The sequence below is a fragment of the Styela clava genome, chromosome 13 (genome assembly GCF_964204865.1).
Source record: "Styela clava chromosome 13, kaStyClav1.hap1.2, whole genome shotgun sequence".
Classification (NCBI taxonomy): Eukaryota; Metazoa; Chordata; class Ascidiacea; order Stolidobranchia; family Styelidae; genus Styela; species Styela clava.
Genome location: NC_135262.1, coordinates 7,093,598 through 7,114,077, shown reverse-complemented (window position 1 = coordinate 7,114,077; position 20,480 = coordinate 7,093,598). Strand labels below are relative to the sequence as shown.

At 34.9% G+C, this 20,480-nt stretch overlaps 1 protein-coding gene across 5 annotated transcripts in view; it reads right to left on the bottom strand.

The window, feature by feature from the left end:
* The window catches only part of LOC120332196 (zinc finger homeobox protein 3-like), a 63,070-nt gene that overhangs the window by 28,259 nt on the left and 14,331 nt on the right, over positions 1-20,480 (bottom strand). For all 5 annotated transcript variants that reach the window (XM_078119503.1, XM_078119504.1, XM_078119501.1 and 2 more), the window contains exons 4-10: positions 8,215-8,485; positions 7,734-7,951; positions 7,384-7,532; positions 6,901-7,024; positions 5,847-6,077; positions 4,784-5,578; positions 4,027-4,221 (exon numbers count right to left, since the gene is read on the bottom strand). In XM_078119503.1, coding sequence (XP_077975629.1) covers positions 4,027-4,221; positions 4,784-5,578; positions 5,847-6,077; positions 6,901-7,024; positions 7,384-7,532; positions 7,734-7,951; positions 8,215-8,485 — 1,983 coding nt within the window. The remainder of the gene's footprint in view (positions 1-4,026; positions 4,222-4,783; positions 5,579-5,846; positions 6,078-6,900; positions 7,025-7,383; positions 7,533-7,733; positions 7,952-8,214; positions 8,486-20,480) is intronic.

Below are 20,480 nucleotides of genomic sequence, written 5' to 3'. Positions count from 1 at the left end.
TAATCACAATAGACGACTGGAGTTATTATACATATGAGTCATCCGCAAGAGACATGACGAGACTATTTGGAATTACGTTTATGGAGAATGAACGACCAAAGTTAACAAACAACAGAACAATTTAATATTAATACAAAGTTCAAAAATCTGTGTGCAATGTCAAAAATGATTGGCGTGTCACATTGTTTTCTTATAGCAATTATAATATAATGATATGTGAATAATAGAACTTTGAAAATAAGTGTAGTTGCTGAAATATTTCAATTTCAACTAATGACTTCACGTATGCGTATAGGACAAAGATACCCCCAGAACCGATCGAAGCCTGAATCGTTTTACAACGTTTACGCGAAGCAATGACAACGGCGCCCATACATTATTGATGGCTTACAATGCGTGCGTTAACCCTTTCCGTGAACGCAAGTATTTTTCTTATCAGTTTATTATTAAATTTGGTCACAACGACACATGAAAAGAGTTAAAAAACGCTCTCCGTGGGTATAATTTCTTACAGAAAATAGAAAGTTAATGAGAATGTCTAATCCAGTAATATTGGTGCTGGCGACTAATTGGCTGGTTCCAATGAGGAGCAAATATACACGTGGCCAAGCATGAAAAGTTAGTATTTCAGTCAATTCAGGCGTGGGTTATTCACATTTCACGTCTGGTTTATAAATAAAAACGTTTATCAGCCAAAAAGAGATTCAATGCGTTGTGTTGTTTTACGGTCCTCACTTTATTTGCATTTTCATATTCATTCTAGTTATTAATTACCGTTGCGTGCCGTTCTCTTATTCACATCCTGATTATTTCGGTTTGATTTTATCGTTTTTATAAGAAAGAGTGATTTCGATTGTCGTCAAGAGTCTAATAAACAGGATGTCATATGTAATAAAGGCGTCTGACGGAATTCTGATTAAATCGTTAAGTGGAACAAAAGGTATTTGCCATAAAAATATTTTATTAAGAATGTAATTAATAATTTTATATTGATGTGAGGCTATGAATAATATGAAATGATTTTATAATTCTACAACACTTGATGAAAATAACAACGAATTCAATCGAAAATGACCTATGTTGGATACCCAGAACGTCCTGAATACTCGTGGAAACGCCGTTTCGTTTGCCTTATCTAATGTAAACTTAATCAGAGTTAGGAACGGGCCAATGTAACGTATGGATGACTTATAGCCGGGAAAAAAACAATGTCTCGTATTCTTATCGGTGAAAACCACAAATCCCGATTTTGGAAAATACGACATACAAACAAAAGTAAAACATACAAAAATTTTTTTTTACCCAAGGTACACCTAAATTTGGTCGTTAAATTGGAGCATATCTTTTGCTTGAAGTTTTCAGGGTGAATTTGAAATACTGATTGTGTTAATTTCTACCTATGTAAAACTTGCTTCTCGAAAAAAATTCTGTATCATTATAATAAAAAAAAAAATAAACTTTATCACGCTTTAATATTATCAAATGATTTCTGTCTATACAAATACGAAACCTGGCGATATTTACGCCACAGAATTCTTTAGAGAATGTTGAGTTCGACGGAACAAAAATAACACTCTACACGTATGTTTAGTTTCGTATTATTGCAGTTCAAGTTCGCCTCCTCGTGGATAAAAATTCATAAAACTTCAAAATGTCAATCACTCCGTATGAACGCAGGCGTTAAACCACCTCTGGCTTCTCCACTTTCAGTGGAATTATGAGTTCTAATCCCACCTTACATGCAATATGCACAACTTAAGGTTCCCAGCATCTTCATAAGGGAGTCACAATAAATCTAATACAGTTTACACAAGATGAATGCCTGGATGCGACATACAGGAACGCATCTATCAAGGATATCATAACAACTGACTGATTAACTCTATTATGGGTGTTTACAGTTTGATGAAAAGTGTGTCATGGGGCAGCATCGTGTCATGAAAGGGTTAAATTACGCACTGGCCAATTTTGAGGGTATATTCAAAACTCCAAGTAAATTATCTCGTACCGAGGTTAAATTCTGCTCGTATATTCATTCATTCATTAGCACACGGCTGTGACGGTTCCAAATTAGAAAACTTATTACGCTGCTCTTCTGAATTATTCAAGACTCCCGGGCCTCGACAACGGGAATTATGAATTATGTCGGCGCTAATAATGAGAAAACGTTCTCTAATAAGCAACACAAAGGGCCGCGACGCCGCGGGATGCTCTCGATTAGGCGTTTTAATACAATTAGGTGGTGCATTTGGCTGATGGTGCGTTGAAAAAGCACAAAATATAAATACAATGAGAAGGTCCCGCGATATGATTATAAAGAAAGCTTAAAAGATAAACAATTTTTTGTGATAATTTGCACAAAATCGTATTAGAGACTTTTATTTAGACTGTGTATGAAATACGGGTGTCGAACGATTATATAAAACAAACAGACCAGTAGCTCAACCGGGATATTATAGCAAGAGAAAAACTAGAGCGTATTAAGCGCGACCACCAACAAGCAAATTTTGGTAAACATTTGCCAATTATACGTCGATTCATTTGAAAATGACAAAATTTATTCAACATGCACGACTCCTTACGGCTCCAGTTATTTATTCGCGCATTCCCAAGGCATTTCAAAATGAGACTTATTAGTTCAAATTAGGGAAAGGTTATGGATGAATTAATATGGGATTTGATGTTTGCAAACTGGGGTATCTAAAATTAAAAACTAAACGAATATTCGAACACTAAAAAGATGTACTCGGTATCAAGGTCATTCTTGAATTTGGAGTGAGGTAGCTATGCTTCCCAGTCCCCATACTCGAGAAATGAGAAGGTAAAATATACCCTCCGATTAATACCCATTATTTGTTGTAAAATTCAGGAATTTTCTGTGTCTTTCGTTACATATCTATAGGAGATTATAAATTAGGTACCAAAAAATAAAGGCAGCCTCCAGAAATAAGTGACATTAAAATGAGGTTTTTCTTTCCGTTTACGCAATGATTCCATATTTCTACTTTCAGTGACTTTTCAAGATCAAGCGTAAGAACCAAATCCATATTACCGAATATAAAAGCCTAACATTGTTCTCTTTATCCATTTCCTTTTCAAACAATATGTTTACAATCATTTATCGAGAACTAAAAGGATTCAGTACGACCACCAATGTAGCAGAATAGTGTGTTCACTCAATCAACTGGCAAAATATTTGCGATGAAATCACGAAATATCCGTTGGGCGTTTCTACAAAATTTTGACACTCTTTTGTCAGTTATTCATATGCATACGCAATTAACACAACTCAGAGCCATCAACTAATCGTGCTCAGTCACAGCCAATATAAAGTCATCCGTGCGTGAGGCCTAGTTTGTTTCTGGTAATGACAGAAACGCTGAGTGGCGTGACTACGCGATATTACTGACAATAATTAAAGTGTCTCTAATAAGTGATCCGTGTACAAATTTTTTCCTCGATTCGTCGTTACTGAGTATGAGATACTTTGCCTGCTACATAAATAATAGTACATGGCAAAAACCGACAAATTACCAATTTAAGCGCCCCAGGGCTCTGTTGTGGTGCCGACTCTATTAACTTTGACCCAAAACTTCTTTTACCTATTAGTTTATTTTGAAAGCGACGAGTAAACAAACAGCATAATTGGGCGATAAAAGTGTCTGCAGAAACGCAACATAATTGCCCCTTTCTTCAAAAGCATAATTAACCCATTTATATAACAACCGAAAAACGAATGACCTCAAGGTCTATGTTAAACCTTCAAAAGAAATAATTTCAAAAAACAAGACCCATTTATCAACAAAACTGCAACTAACTCATTAAAAACCAATTCCGTTTTGAAAACAATTAGATATCCGTGTGAAATGAAATTTGCAATCTTCTCTGATTAGTGGCCCATGCTCAAAAACAAATTTAAGTTAATAACTATCAATATGGCACAGGAAGTCCATGTAACCACAAACGAATATAATCGAATTATTTATGGTAGGTATAAAAGCCTTAAAGTGGCTGGTGTGGTCCTACCTGTGTTGTATAATTGCATATTCTACACCGATATCCATCTCCTGGTGTTTTAGTGACCCATTCACTTTTTTCCATCGGGTCCCTGGGAAATCTAGTTGTTCGAACGTGGGAGCACAAGGATTCGAGATCGTTGCATGAGAAATTACAGCATATTCCACAAGTGAAAAGAAACTTTGTTGACGTTGAACCCGAATTCTGTAACACAAATACAAGTCAATCTAGTTTGCTCGTTCGTACATGACTAAGCATAGCTTCGGCAGTGAGTCTCACATGTAATAACTAAAATAACTCATGAGGAAGTGTCAATCAGAAATCACATCAAAAGTCATCAACGAGCTGAACAATTGTGATTTCAAAGCTCTGTATGAATTAATCGTGGCCTGAAATTCTATCTCTTTAGTGCATGATTTGATTATCATGTTCGTGATGATTCCATACGTTCACGGGAAACAGGGTAAGTAGAAAACATGCTCCAATTTTCCGCGAAATACAGATTACATCCGTCGTGATGTACAGATAATGTTTTTCCCTTTTATAGGTCTGTCCCAAATTTGATATTTTAATTTCGAAACCGAACCAGTTCAGCAATCTAGATATGCACACCGCGGCGCAAATTGGGCGAATATATACTCTCCAAGAGGAACATGGCAAACGTGATAACCTAATGCGTTTTTCCTTTACTCGCCAGTTGCGACAATATTTTAAAAATAGGCTCTATGCTCAGTGGATCATCTATTTATACAAATTAGGTTCTTACGTTTAAATCTGGCATGCTTCCATCCAATTCGGTTTTCAATTGAGGAAGGCCTGCTGGTGAAGCGCGAGATCCATCTCCTTGTGCAAGAAGCTGTCTCCACATTTGTATTTGCTGTTGAAGCAACATTTGTTGCTGAAGTAAAGCAGCGGATGGATTTGATAGAAGATTTGGTGTTGTTGTAGATGAGTCTCCTCCTTGTCCTGACAATTGAGCGAGCATCTGCTGATACTGTTGGGCAAGGAGAAGCTGTTGTTGCTGTGCGATTAACTGCTTCTGTTGCATTTCTCTTCCATCGTCTCTTTCTGGACTAGATGGCGCTTGCAAATCACTTTGTTGTCCGCCTTGCATAGATGCCTGCAATGCAGCTAAATAATAGTACATTGTCATAGGATTCGGAGAGTTTTGATCTGTTCCTGATAATGATGCAAGGGGATTTGCCGAAGAGGTGGATTCTTTGCTTTTAATGTCAAGTGACTCATCAGCTCCGTTGTTTTCAGTTTCCTCGGTCGGTGAATCCGGAAGGGATGTGTTTTGCAGGTTTTCAAGGCATTTGAGTGTTGCATTCCCCGCGGATGTTACATTGTGTGCATGTTTTTCACTCTGCATGTGGATTCTTAGGTTGCGATTATTGTCGGTTTCGTAATTACATACTTCGCATCTCCACATCGCTCGTCTGTTAGTTGTACTAGTTGGAGAAGAATTAAATTCTCTGTTTCCTTTGCGTGATTTTGGTGGTGAACGTTGCAACATCGTTCTCTTGGATGCACTGGCGTCAGGAGAAGACCTCTTCCGAGCCTGAATATATAAGTGAATTAGAGTGTGGAAAAGAAATGATAAAAACTCAATTCAGGTCATCAATTAATGAAATTATAGGATTTTAGATACCGAAAACCTACCCTGGCATATGTCAAGGATTTGTCACCCCAGATCATTTCGCTGAATGGCAGTTTCAGTTGTATTATGAAGTTTCCTACATTTGAGTGGGCGCGTTTGGCCCAGCTTGAAACAAATTTCATGGAAAATGTGTATTTGTTACATGTAGTAACATGTATAGTGAATTTACCTGCTGAATTAAATTCTGCAGTTGTTCCTGCTTTTCAGCGAGCAATCTAGCAGGAATCGCACTTCCACCTGGTTGATTAGAGGCGTTGCCAGATTGCCCGTTGATTTTATCCTTTTGTTGTTGATGATGTTGGATTGTTTTGACGTTATACAAATGCTTATCTGATTGCATGTGAATACTTAAATTTCCCTTCGTGGTTGTAGAATAATTGCAAACTTCGCACTTGAAAGGCTGAATGTTAATAACATATTCGATTAGAGTCGTTTGGGAAAGTATAGGTAGAATAGGAGTTCTTTGTAATGGAAATTTGTTAAAAGTGTACCACGACTAATCACCGCATCCATCATAACAATGGCACGATACACAGAATAATTGAATTATATTTTGTCGCAAATTTGGGGATTTTAACAGAAAATTTTCCTCAGACTCGCAATAATCAGAACTTTCCCACTTTTAATGAATAGTTCATTAAACACACAATGCACGTACGTGATGCTACGCTCCCAGCTAAATATGGCGAGGAAGTGCCTCCGGGAACTGTGATTGGAATCGCATTAACTTCAAAATCAGAAAATGATATTGGCATAATCAACAAACTGCTGTTTCAAATGACTGTGTTAAATGAGCGGAAGTTGGAATGGGCAGAGCGTTAGCAATCATTTTTAGTTAATAGCATGAAATCTGATCTTTCTAAATTCTTTGCTCGATGTCGTGATTGCATTGACTCCGTATGTTTCATTGTGGGGGGCAAGCTTTGTAATGAATTACCGAGAACTGTATTGTGAATTATACGAGTTCACTGTGATTAAGTATCATGTGGGTAAAACAAAGGAGTGCTAATAACTAGTTTACGATTTTACAACTAGAAACAAAGAAGAACCATCTTCAATATCGTAGCTAAATATTTAGACCAAGTCACAATTAGAATAATAGATAAACCGGGGTACCTTTCCAATAGGACGGAGTCCGCGACGGACCATCAAACTTTATTACATTCAAATTGCGATCCTACAGTTTGCATTAAAAGATACTTGTTCATTTCTGTTTCGCCTACCTTATAACCGCATGCATAGCTTTCTCCTCTTGACAATCTCGGATGGGGCTGATTTGCATTGCAGTAAAGGCAATCGCTTGTGTCTTCTGAATGCTTTTCTTTCATATGTGCATCGAGGGTTTGCCTGGTTATAACGTAATCAGAAAATGAAAATGAAAATTTTTTTTTTATATTTATGAATACACTTCATATGGCGCTTCAGAAGTGTATGTACCAATATTGAGGTAACTAATTTTGTTCGCCTACTTTAACATCAAGTTGTGTAAAGGAACTGAAGTCCGTGGGCAAGGAGTATATTCGCTTGCCTAACACAGAAAGTCCCCGAACTCGTATTATAACCAAAATCGGAATAAATTTTTGGCCTAACCCTAACCTGGTATACACACCTCATATCGCCTAGACAAAATATATATATGGTTAAAATTCGGCCGGCATATTATCCGCAGCACACTTTTTGTCGTTTATTATTTAGTAAAATTTTACCTGTACTTATAGTGCCAATTGCATCTTGGACACTTCAAAGTCTTGCATGAGTTTCTCGATTGGAACAATGACATCTGAAACAATGGGTCAATATTTGCAACCCCGCCTCCTGACGATGCAAATATATTGTCGCTCATCGACGATGGAGTCTGAAAATTGAAAAATATTTAATCAGATTAGTGAATTATATCCGTGTTTGTACTTATAATATCATACTCCACTATATACTAGAAAAAATGATCACGCGAGTTGAAATGAATTAAATTTTTTTGGCACCCGTCCCGTATTCATTTAATTCTTTGTAATCTTGTCTCCTCTAATTACAAAATTGTATAAATAATTTTATTTGCCTTCACATTGTGCGCTGAAGATAACGGAGATGTTCTGGTGATGTTTTCTGATGTAGTGGCCATCGTTCTGATTTGTCGATTTGGATGAAGAATCCGTGTCTGTTCAGAGACAGAAATGTACTTCCCTAGAAAATTTACTGTTGTTGACGGAGGGGAATTTATTATTTCTGTATTCTTTTGTTTTTTTTCTGAAGAGCTTTTAAGCTGAGACTCGGATTCTGAAATAAAAATAGGAGAATGTTGATAACACTACATTATACTGTTACATGAGAATTCGCATTGAATATTGGTAAATTAATTTTATAATAAGACTGGTAAATAGATTTTTGATGTTGATTGAAAATCTAATTTTAGCATTGGAACTTTATTCACATGCTCTGTTGATTGGTGAGTGAAATCGTAAATAGGATTTCAACGAATGAATCGAAAATCCCAACGATCTGAATTTTATCTTCTTACCAAAACTTTACAAAAGACCTACCGTTAGCATCCAAAGTCTCGGATACTGTGCATGTGTTTTCTGTCTTTTCGTCTATCTGGTTTTGTGGAGCTTGACTGTCCGTGACGTCTTTGTCGGTGTGCGTGATAGTCGTGATCTCACTGTCTTCTTTCTTATTCTCATCCATATTCACGTCATCAAAAAGTTTTGTTGTACCATGATCAACATGCAACGATGCAGCAGGAATACTTTTTGATTTAGTTGAGTCTTCTGATACATCTATCGATCCTTTTACAATTAGTGTGCTAATTTTCTGTAAAAAGAATACCAAGATTATAAACTCACAAATTACAGGACCTTTGTACTTATTAGACAACGTTAAGAGCGAGCCATAGTAAACCTTTGTATGGGTCTCTTATATATTAAGTGATTCTTGATACAATGAGCATTTCAAAATATTGTTTAAAATGAATAAGTATATGTTTGACAAAACCAATTAAATGAACGCAGGCTTTCATCAATCGACCACCCGCGGAGTCCTGTAATATTTTTACCTTCCAATAGAAATATATCTGTGAATATTTTTCGAACAATGACAATTAATTTTCCAATTAAATATGCCATTTGAAATACACGTCAAGATCTTATCAGTTGAATCTCAATGTATATTAAAAACTAGAAATTACCGAATTGATTGAATAAAATACATCTCAATCTACCATATTCTATTGCCTTTCTAATAAATAAGATAAATCTGTTGAAACGCCCCATCAAATATCACGTTTAATGCCCTTGCAACGTCCTACCCAGCGGTTAACAAGAAATCCTAATCAGGCTACACAAATACTTAACTATAAAAAGATATCATGGCGATGTATTCATATATTACGATATATAGTTTATGTTTAAATTAGTATAAGAGGCGAAGGGCAGCATGCCAGCAAATTTTAAAAACTTTTGCTCGAATTCAAACGGCCATGCTTTAAAATTCAATATTTATCTCGTTCCCGTGATTGATCAACGTAACTATTTTATTTAGTAGATTACAAGGAACGCACTGATGAGTTATTGACAGATTAATGAAGGAAAACTAATTAAATATTTGTACAAAGTTTTACGTTAATATGTAGCAAAAGACGCCAAAGAGATAACTAACTAAGTCATTAAAGATACCATGTATTCCAATACATGTAACTTGTATATTACAACGATCCATTAACAAGACAAGACCAGGCACATATCCTTAATTGGGTGTTGCCGTAATTTAACACGAAACATGGACAAAATTAGGTCGCTAGGTTAACATATGAAAATAATTAATGGATTGAAACGAGGCGGGATTATCACCGTGACATTATCCGTAATTTATCCGTAATATTCAAGTTAAACACATTTTACATTAATGGGTATTGGCTAGTTCCCCAGCTAAATACCTGTGCAGGAAAGAAATATAAAGTCCTTCATAGATATTGAAAAATCGTACACTATTTATTGTAATTTTTAATTCAAAACATCGACTGAAATTAAAATAAGTATGTATCTTCTTCTCAAAGATAAAAACGGCATATGAGAGCGGAAAAAGATCATGAGTGTGAAGAAACCCATACCTTTATAAGTATGGTTCAACACATCTTATGGAAACGCAGTTGCACAACTTGGAATTATATTTAATTTTAATTTCTAGACAATTCTGCTACATCTTTCAATTATATATACACATCTGTGCCTTTATCCTATAAAATACGAAAGTAACTAACGTTTGGCTGTATGATTGCTCTCTGCCAATGAACTCTATATAATTTGTATAGGTCCCATATTTTCATTTGCAATTACGCTAAAAATAAGTATGTAACGACGCGTTGAATGACTTTCATTACTATGTTCCCATAAAAAACTTGAAAATAAAATCCGAAAAATATTTCAAACTTTTGGCCAGATTGGATCCAAATAAATCAATCCTGGTTGGTAAGGTTTATTCACAACCCGTGTTATGCTAAAAGCATGATATTGTGTGTTAATTTAATTACGCGCGAAAGAACATTTAATACAAGGGTATCACTTGAATGCGATTAAAAATGCACCCAATTCATTTCGCTTTGATTGGAAGTGTGCTGAGAAATTCTAAACGTGGAAGTACAAGCGCATCCGGCGTTCAAAAAACTATTACACGATTAAATAATAAATTTATTACGGTAAGATGGTGTTAAATTTCTTGACATGCAAGTAGAAAAGTAAATCCCAGGTCCACTATTTTTATGTTAATTGATCTATCAACTACAAAACACCTTTCGACCGTTACGTAAAGAACTCACTGCAAAATAGAGTACTTGTTGAGAAACAGCAAAGTAATAGCCACCGATGAAAAATCCAAACGACGTTACCTTCATGGTTTGCAAATCCCGTTTTCACCTGAAGGGTTCGGTGTCGTGGTCAAAGAAGTGCTCTTCTATAAATTATTGTTGGTAGCGATACGATAAGCGAAGTAGGCTATCAGATTTAAACAAATATGACGCAATTCATATCGATGACGTCATATGCTGAACTCCTTCCCTCTAGTTTCAATTTTTACTTCCACTTCGAAATATCGCCGATGCGATACCAATATATTGAGAACGACTAATAATGTCTACATATTACCCAAAATGCTTAGTATGCTTATTGTCACAAAAATAAAAATGGAAGCAACAATTCCATACCTTTTACTTAGTAATCAAAAGCACTCTTCAAACTGTTGATGAAAAGTAAATGGAGGAAAAAATCCAAATTATTCAACTCTCGAATAACCAAAACGAGGAACAAATACTGGTTCATCACCTCAATCAAACTAAACTCCACTCCACACATCCTGTCCTTTTATACGACCTTTGTCACGTGTTTGAATCGTTTATGTTTGATCAAGTGTGATCAATGTTAAATAATAACTTCCGACAGCTCGTCAATTTAGTGAAAAGAACACAATCAGGTAAATGGGCTCTAGATTAATAAATTGAAACAAATTTGTTGGATTATATTATCCATATCTCGATTTTGACGTTTAATATTTTAATATATATTTTAAAAAATTATATCAATTTAATTGCAAATACGAGTTATTTACAAAATTGAAACGAAAATAATCGTTTACACACGGTAAATGACCAACTGGCTATTTTTATAATAAATCCTGAATAAAATTAGTTAAAAATAATGGAGTTACCCAGCCATACAGTTGCTTTCAAAATTGATATGAGAAATTACATTATCATAAAATTTAGTTAAAATGACTTCTTTTTCTTAAATATGATTTCGAGTTTATTCATAAAAAAAATTTCCATATATTCATGATCTTGCATCATAAGTTGATGAATTTTTTATTTAATTCAGCAATAAATACATTTAAATTAAAAAAAAACGCATTTGATTTTGATTTAATCATAAAACCTCATTACAAATTGAAGATAATGCATTCAGTTATGACAAAATTTTCAATCGAAATTCATAATTGAAATTTAAGGGAGGGTGGACGTATAAAATGAAGTGATCACACAAGAATGAGCTATACTTGATTAAACTTGCTTGCCCGACGTAAAAGCGATTAAGTAACAATTCATATAAATTGGGGGTTGCGCTTCGCAAAGACTTGGACTTTCAATAAATTAAACTAAAGACGTCGACATTGAAAGCCTTTATAATTAACAATGGAGATATGGACATAATTCAATAATTTAAGAATAAAATATGACTGTCATATATATTAATAATTTAGCATTCATACTGATATATATTTATATATATTAATTGCAAGCGTACTTGGCAGTCGAATATATTATATTGAAAAGCGAGAGAGCGTACGAGACCGAACTAAGACCTTGCCTTGGTGACTAAATTGATTAAGTTTAGTTAGTAATATCCATCAGCTGAGCTAATGTTTAAATAAACTAATGATAGAACACATACGTTAGAGTTCACATGGACGTTGGACATGAGACACGGACTCACTTTTCCCGGATACCGAAACTGGTCATAACCCGGAAGTGCAAGACACCGACCGGAAAATTATTTATTCAGGCCCCCTAAGTGGTTTGATAAATGAACTCGCTCAATTGAACAATAAACGTCTACCATATTTGGTAGTGAGTGTGATCTTCTATGAAATACGGATGACTTGTAGTTAGCAAAATTTGTTTAATGATCCTATTCGGACCTGAAATATACTCCAAACGCCCTAGTTCTTTTCCGGTTACAGACGTATCCTAAATTCTAATATTACCTGTCCAGTGTTTCCAGAGCTGTAAATTTAATAACAACGGTACGTCGGTACCCTATTTTATTTATTTCCGTCTATTTCATGTAGCCAACCACTCGCGTCTTGAGCTCTGTCTACAAGATGTTCGGTACATCATCTTTTTCAGTGAACACCAAAACTCTGTCAAACTCCGTATAAAATCTGTACATCCAACTTACGAATTCAATTCTCAAACTTTTCGTCTTACTAGAGTCAGATTCTTTCAAATTAGCAACTTTCAAGTAGATAAGGTATTCGGTAAATTATATAAGAATAAATGCTCCATGTGATTATATTTTAAGTTTGTCTTCTATTTACATGTCTTGCCATTCTCTCTTTAATTAACGAGTAAAACACAGTTTACCTATACTAAAGATACAAAAACAAAAGAAGAAATAAGACTTGCCAAGCAGATAATAACGTACTGCACATCATCCGATAAACGTCCTTGTTGTTAAGAACCGTATATGACAAAACAGAAGAAGCCTTATAGACCTTGTATGTATGGTAAGAAGTCAATTAATGCAAGACGACAAAGTACTAACGACTAACAAGCCTACGCTTGCTAATTACGTTTTCCGCTGGCTGTCAGTTTACCAGTTCATAAACTATATTCTTTATAATGAGAATGCGCAGTCTGCCAGGCAGTATTAGCATTTGAACAGCTTTTAATTGCCGTCCTACGCCACTAATGGGCTTGCTGATTGTCGAAGACTAATGAGCTATTGTGGTATATTGTATAATACACCACGAATATAGCTTGTGAATTTGTAGTACCCTTGATCGAAGGAGTGCCATAGATGAGTCACGTTTTCAAACACGAGTTGTTATATATGTCTCTAGTTTGAACGAGGATTATTGAGATTTTATTAATTGCTCGTATAATAATACTTTAGAAAAATAAATATAATTTGTAATTTAAGCACTACTGCATCTTAACTAATTATGGCCGGACTTGAGATTGAATCGATCGAATTGATAGTCGATTTTAATAAAAAAAAAACGATTCAGTTATATGAGCGCATGGTAAAATTTCAATAAAACTAACATTCGCTGGGGCAAACACTTGCAAATACGGTTTAATTTGCACTACCGTCGCGTAAAATAGCGGATATTCATGTTGGTTTCTAATCCAAAGTTGAAACACTTCAATTTCACTGCACATTTGACATATAATCCTGCTGAAGTGATGAAATATTTGACTTTCAAGCGTTGATACGTATTCCAAAGATTTCAGTATAACCTCAAATTGTGGTTTATTTGGAAGTATTTAATTAATTGCACTCATTTTGTATATCAATTTTCATATTTTGAGACTAAATTAATCACGAAAAATCGTGGCGCTACGTGATTAGCTAATTAACCATTGCAAATTCATATCGGGTTTCTAGCCGAGCTAGCACGACAGCAAACCGAGAGTCACTCACGTGACATTGAAGAATTTTGCCCAATTATACAAAATCATATGAAAAATACAATCATAATTGTCAGAAAACGCTAACGTGGATAGGAGACGTTAGTAGAAGTTTGGCGTAACCTGGATATTCAAGGCATTTATCAACGAGATAAAAATTATACGCGAGAAAACTTAATGTGGATTGATACTTACCAGAGATGGGACCAAATGAAGTCAAGGGAAAAATAAACAAAGTAATTAGGTTATTCCCATCACTGTTCTACTATTCTTGAGTGTCATCTGCTAATGACGTCACCAAGAGTAATAGAAGATTAATTAAATCATGGATAGGAATTCGCTACTTCAGCCAAGTAATGTTCACAGATGTGGCCCTTTTGTAATGCGTTCGATTTTTAACCCATATTAAACCAATATTGAAGAATACACTAACAGTGTTACGAGTTCATCACGACGACAATGACGGAATAAAGTAGAGTGAGTTATAGGTTTGATTCGCACACCTAATTCTCAATCTCACTCAATTTTACTAACGATTTAACTGTGACCGAATTCGTTTGACATTGATTGACCTTGAGAAATGATTTCTAAATTACAATCACGTCGATTAGAAGAAGAGGTAACATAATCCAATGCAGTTATAAAACATCTTTTGAACGTTGCGCAAAATACCGCAACAAAAATTACGTAATATCAAATTTCAAACCAACGTAATTATGCTAATTACACGGATACAAACAGGAGCAAATTCAAAACTAAGGGAACTCACACGATTGTCCAATCAGAAGAGTATTTCAAAAATAACTTGTATCACGCATAAAACACTACTATGGATGCATAGAAAGCTTCATTCCCGTCAGAAATTAGGGTCAATGATTCTCTTACCACGCACCCGGGCCTACATAAATGCATCTAGAAATTTAACCCTTTACTCGTTATACTGAAAATGTGTTATATAATTCGTGCGTATAAATTATAGTAATTTCACTCGTCAGTCGCTCAGTTTTCGAATGGATAAATCATACTAGAAGTCATGCTATATTCCTAGCTTGGTATTATCTTGCTCACTATCTTAGATTACGTTAGGATAAATTAGGTTATTGCCCCACCTTTACCCAAGATAAACAAAAAAAAGTTGATGGAATAAACGACTTAACCTAGCCTGACCGAAAATAAACAGAAAATTTGTGTTATGGTAATAAATACATACTAATTTATATATACAAATAAAAGAGTATTTATTATATTTTTATTTTAAATTCCTTTACAAATTATAGCTCTAAGACGACCACACTATTAAATTGAATACCCAACCTCATTTAAGCACTCAAACGGATCGGTCACCACAGAGCTTAGGGATTTGGTCCAATCCAGAAGACTCGTACTTAAGATCAAAACGTAGTTCGTTTCATGTTGTACGAATCGTATTCATCAAAGAAAAAATTTACGTGCTATTGTAAAGAGTAATTAAAAACACAATTGACGAATTGGGGATTTTAATTTTGTCTAACACTCCTTTATATACCATTAGGATGAAATCCTTCGCATTTACAGCTACGCGTTGGTATCCCAAATAAGAGGCTAATCCCGGCTTACTTTAAAAGCATGTTCTTACTCTGCCAAGCATACGCTAAACATAAACCATACTTCAAAAGAACGGTCCATGTATACCCCATGTTTTGAAGAGCAAAGAAATATCGAAAGTGGGTGGTCCGAATCCTAAATCCTACCTTGTATATCCTGCGAGTACTAAGCTCGAAAAAAATCATTTATGGTTAATTGAGTATTCTAAATATTATAACTTCTTTGATGACTTCATGTTTCACGGTGTCTGCATATTTTTCTTTTGAGAAAACTTCTCATTTTTTCAAGATTCGTTAATCAATCAGCAGAAACAGATCAGAACGAACTAAGACTAAACTTTAAATTGCAATACAATTGGTATTTCTCTAGTCCTAGGTGCATTTTGCATATTGTACTTCATCTTTGGGTTGGAGGACGCCGATGACCAAACTTCGGTTACAGGAGATTCTGAAAAATACATCGCAACGCTCGTCTTTCCGGATCTGTCTGTAGTCAAACTATACAAATTTTTGACTCACTCATCCACCCCATATGACCCCTCGAGCTCAATACTTCCCTGAATTTATGACGACACCACAAAAAGTCCTTTGCAGTTTACCAGACCTTACATGTATTAAACTAAAGTGGTCTGAAATAAGCAATAATTTGGACTATTTCAAAACTTGTTTCTTCTTCATCATGCAGGTTTTGGCGGTGAATATGCGTTTGTAGAGCGTACTTAGGTTTCATGCACCTAACCGTCCATGCAATCACGACTGTGAGAAAACCGTACCACAATGTTCCCATTTTCATATTGCTACGATGTATTTTTACCCATGTACCTTGTTTCTCAGTAGAAAGCAATCAATATGATAACATAGGCTTATTTTACTAAGTAATTAGTCGGGGGGAAATGTGTTGGGACAAAATTCAATTATACTGATGTAATCAAATTACAAGAAGAGGGCATTGCATCCAATCTGAACCAATTCGCTCATGTGACCCAAATGTCATCAGCTACGATATCGCCAAACAATGATTTCGTTGCTGTAAAATTATTTGTTCGTGAGGTTAAAATATGCCCAACTGAGTTATCTTTTTTTGCGAATCTGTGTTTATACTATGCTTATGTGTGAAGTTTTTTAACAATAGTATTGCGCAAACCAAGATCACGAGACCATAAATAAATGAATAAAAATAGGACAACCAAAAACATGTTTACAGTTAAGTTTTTTAGCAAATATTATCAAAACATATATTGATAATAGAAAAAAAAAAACTGTGCAAGAAAACTTTTTTAACAATTTTTATAGAAATATATATACAATCAACTATGGGATCAAGTAAAAATCTCTCAAACAGGCTCAAAACTGTTACATGTAGAGCTTTAGACGTGGCCTTTTCGAAGACAAGCTCCGACGAAGATCAAAGATAAAATGCTTAATTTTTCCCCAAAGAACAAAAACGATTCCCTGCCCAATTTAGCCGTTTCAAATGTCCTTGTTTATATATAATGTGGGTATCATTTCTAACCTGAACATCAAAGCAAAACTCGTGTGCAATTATAGTGTCAGTTTCTCCGAGTAATTATATACAGCAAGATGACTTGTCAGCAATCACCGGAAGATGACCAAAGAGATATAAATGATAGATTGTGGGGGAAATTAGGTATGACACCATATTCAATTGTACGTAAAATATTACGTGGTGGAATTCTTTCTTTACCAATCGAAGTATGATAGTGTGTATGTGGACTTGTTCGAAGTTTACACGACATAAGGAGTTTCTTTACTATATGCTAATGTCATCAAATCCAATCACAATATTTCTTAACTCGTGGAAAACATAAAATAGTACTATGTATGTAGAAAATGATTCAAAAAATTGACTGTATGGTAAACAGTTGTACAAAATATCTATCTAAGATATACGAGAACAATATGATTATATCTAAACGGTGCGTCCCATCCGCAACTTCCATTTGGTCGATAAAAACCCGGTCCTACGTGAACATATAACAACGTTGTTCCTATTTGTATTTCGAATTATTAATCATAAAATTTTGTAATATAACAAAAGACAGTCACGGTAACGGCACAACCCATTAGGGAAATGTTATTACGGAGAAGCTGACTAATTACCGTCGCTGATTAAAATGCTATTAGCGTTCTCTTGTTGGTGACATCATAAATCAATATTTTGTGTACATAATGTATAAAAGAGCTAACAGATTGCTACGATCGAATGGCAAAAAATGAACCGAAAGACTAACAAGAAAGGTCCTCAAATAACAAATGTATGGGATGAACCACAATATAATGAAGCAAGTATAATTCGCCTTTTCTGTACACTCACTCTCATGAGCTATCCTGGAGCGCATACTAGAAAAAAGGATGTGTGACATTACCAGATTTCCTATTTCTCAATACGGAAAACAAACATTGAATACAACAAATCAAATTCAACTAGATTATATTTTCAATCGCAGAAGTCTTGAAACAAACTCGTATAAGGACCTTTTGAGAGAGAATACGAGAAACACCCAAAAACAAAATACTTCTACCTGCTTTATTAAGGCTCCGTTAACGATCATTAACTACCAGAACCAACAAAGTTATCAAATTAAAAAAAAATAAATGCATTCCTTCTGACAACCAACTAAATCCCTTTCTACTCTAGTAATATCTGATTAAGAAAACACCTGGAGCGCGCGCGTGTCGGGCCATTAAGTTCAATCCATTAATAGCCTATATTTAACGGAAATCCAATTAAAACATTAACTAATTGTGCCCAGTCTACATGTAATTAATCTCTGATTGCTAATTGCGTTGCGTTTCGGTGATAATTAATGACTTTCCCTATTAGTGCTATTTTTATAAAATATGGTTATTACATCGTCAGTTTGTTATTGAGTAAATGCGGGAAACTGATGAAGCCCAATAGGTCCCACACTTATCCTAACAAAAAGCACGTTGCATAAAAAATAAAGTTACCGGATAATCCAAAATTTTGTGTTGCAATCCACGTAATCTGCTGGCAACTACTTAAGCTTAGTTTTCTGTTTACAGCAACGATACTAGCCAATATGAGTTGACGCAAAATTTAAAGAACTTCGAGTTGATACGGTCAGGATATAGTCAACCGGAAACGAATAACAGAAATCGGAAGTAACTTCCAATAACTTTTAAAATAGAAATTATATTACTCGTGCTAATGTTCGCCATATTTTTACATTAAATGCTTCAATCTCGAAGTTTCAGACAACAAAAAGTAAAATAATATATCCTAGAAATTTGGATGCGGTCTACACTCAATAAACTGTGCTAATAATTTGGATATCATCAAATCTATACCTAATTGATCCGAAACGAATAAACGAACTAAACTAAAATTACGGAATTAAACAAACAAAAAGTTGGGATTGGTACACCAACAAAAAGACCTAGCGCTGCTCTGTCAAAATAATTCTTAAAACTGAAACGATTCCATGCCAAACCATACTAAACTAAATTAGACCAACATTGTCCGTATTCAAGTGCAGTGTTAAACGTTTCCGCGACCGACACGAGCGCATTGTTGTATGTCTTGCTAATTACCTGGGTTCTTAAAACCTGGCAGAGTACTCAGTAAAAACATTGGCCGTAGAGGCGGCAATTAGCGCCATCTAAGAACAACCAATTATCACGCTGTTAAGTGACTATGCCACGACTCACAAATTGTCTTCCAATTAAAAGCAATACTCCCATGAGAGAGGTCCAACACGAATAGATAAAAGGATCCTTGTAACTCAAAACAATCATATCTAGTTTTCACGATCTTGTCGCGCTCGATAGAGCATGATACTTGAATAATCATCGTTTTAAATTTAAAATATACGCATCCTTTGCACGGCCGATTTAATTTTAATATAAAAAATCTTAAATATGAAGCTGATATTATCAATACACCGGCTGGTATGTCACGGTTACGACTATGACGACATACCATGATGATATCAAGATAAGAGATTAATTAATAGCATAGAGTGACACAGCCTGGTTTCGCTGGTTGGAGCAATTAAAAGCGTAAAAAAATCAAACTACATTTGAATAGGAAAAAATAAAATTTTTGCGACAAATTGACCCATATTATTGAACATAACAAGGCTAGAAATTGATGGAATGTAACGGATTCGGGTTGAAACTCCGCTAAGCTCTAATAGCGATGCTTTTACTATAAAATCAGAACTCGTAATCTCGTCGATATTGCGTAAAGCCTTTACCTAACTCAAAGTACAATATTACCGAATTTCCCGCCCAGGGTCTAATCTCAACTTTGTAAATATATTAACCTTTGAGCAATTGGCGAGAATGCATAACAAGGGACAAAAAGATTCGTTTATGTAACCTATATTGCAATTAATTGCTTACATAAACGCCGTTTGCGTTTCCGTGAACCGTCGCTTTCTGGACCTGTTTCCTTCGCCCAATTATAAACTTTATTTATTTTGATAAGGCATACAATAACAGTTTAATCAACTGCCGAAAAAGACTGATTCAAATCATGCGATATAAGATTCCGTATAGCCTATTGTAAAGGAATATGAGGCGGTTAGCAATCATCAATATATATTTTTCATTGTTCCTTCATAAATACATTCCTGATCTGTGTTTGAAAAATAGGTTGAGGCTACAGTTAAGGATATACTAATAATTAATTCAAAAGAAAATTGTTAAACTGTACGGAACAGCCAAGCCATCATCCGTTTATACTCACTCAACTCCGATTATAAATGTACTTATAGAAGCTATTGCCGAGAATTATACAAAACATTAGCCAGGAACATGAGCCATTTTTCGCGCAAAGCGCCTTATTTATCGAGAAGTATCTGAATCAACTGTTGGCAATACATATGTGAAAAATAGTAAACATTATTTTTTATCGTCTCACCCCAATCAAATACACTACGGTAAGCATTGGCTGAAAAAGAAAGTATAGTGTGTAATATTAGTGAATTTGCTGAACTTTTTATATTTATTATTTGTTGAGCACAAGGTATATAAATTCTATGCAAATTGTTGTTTGAAA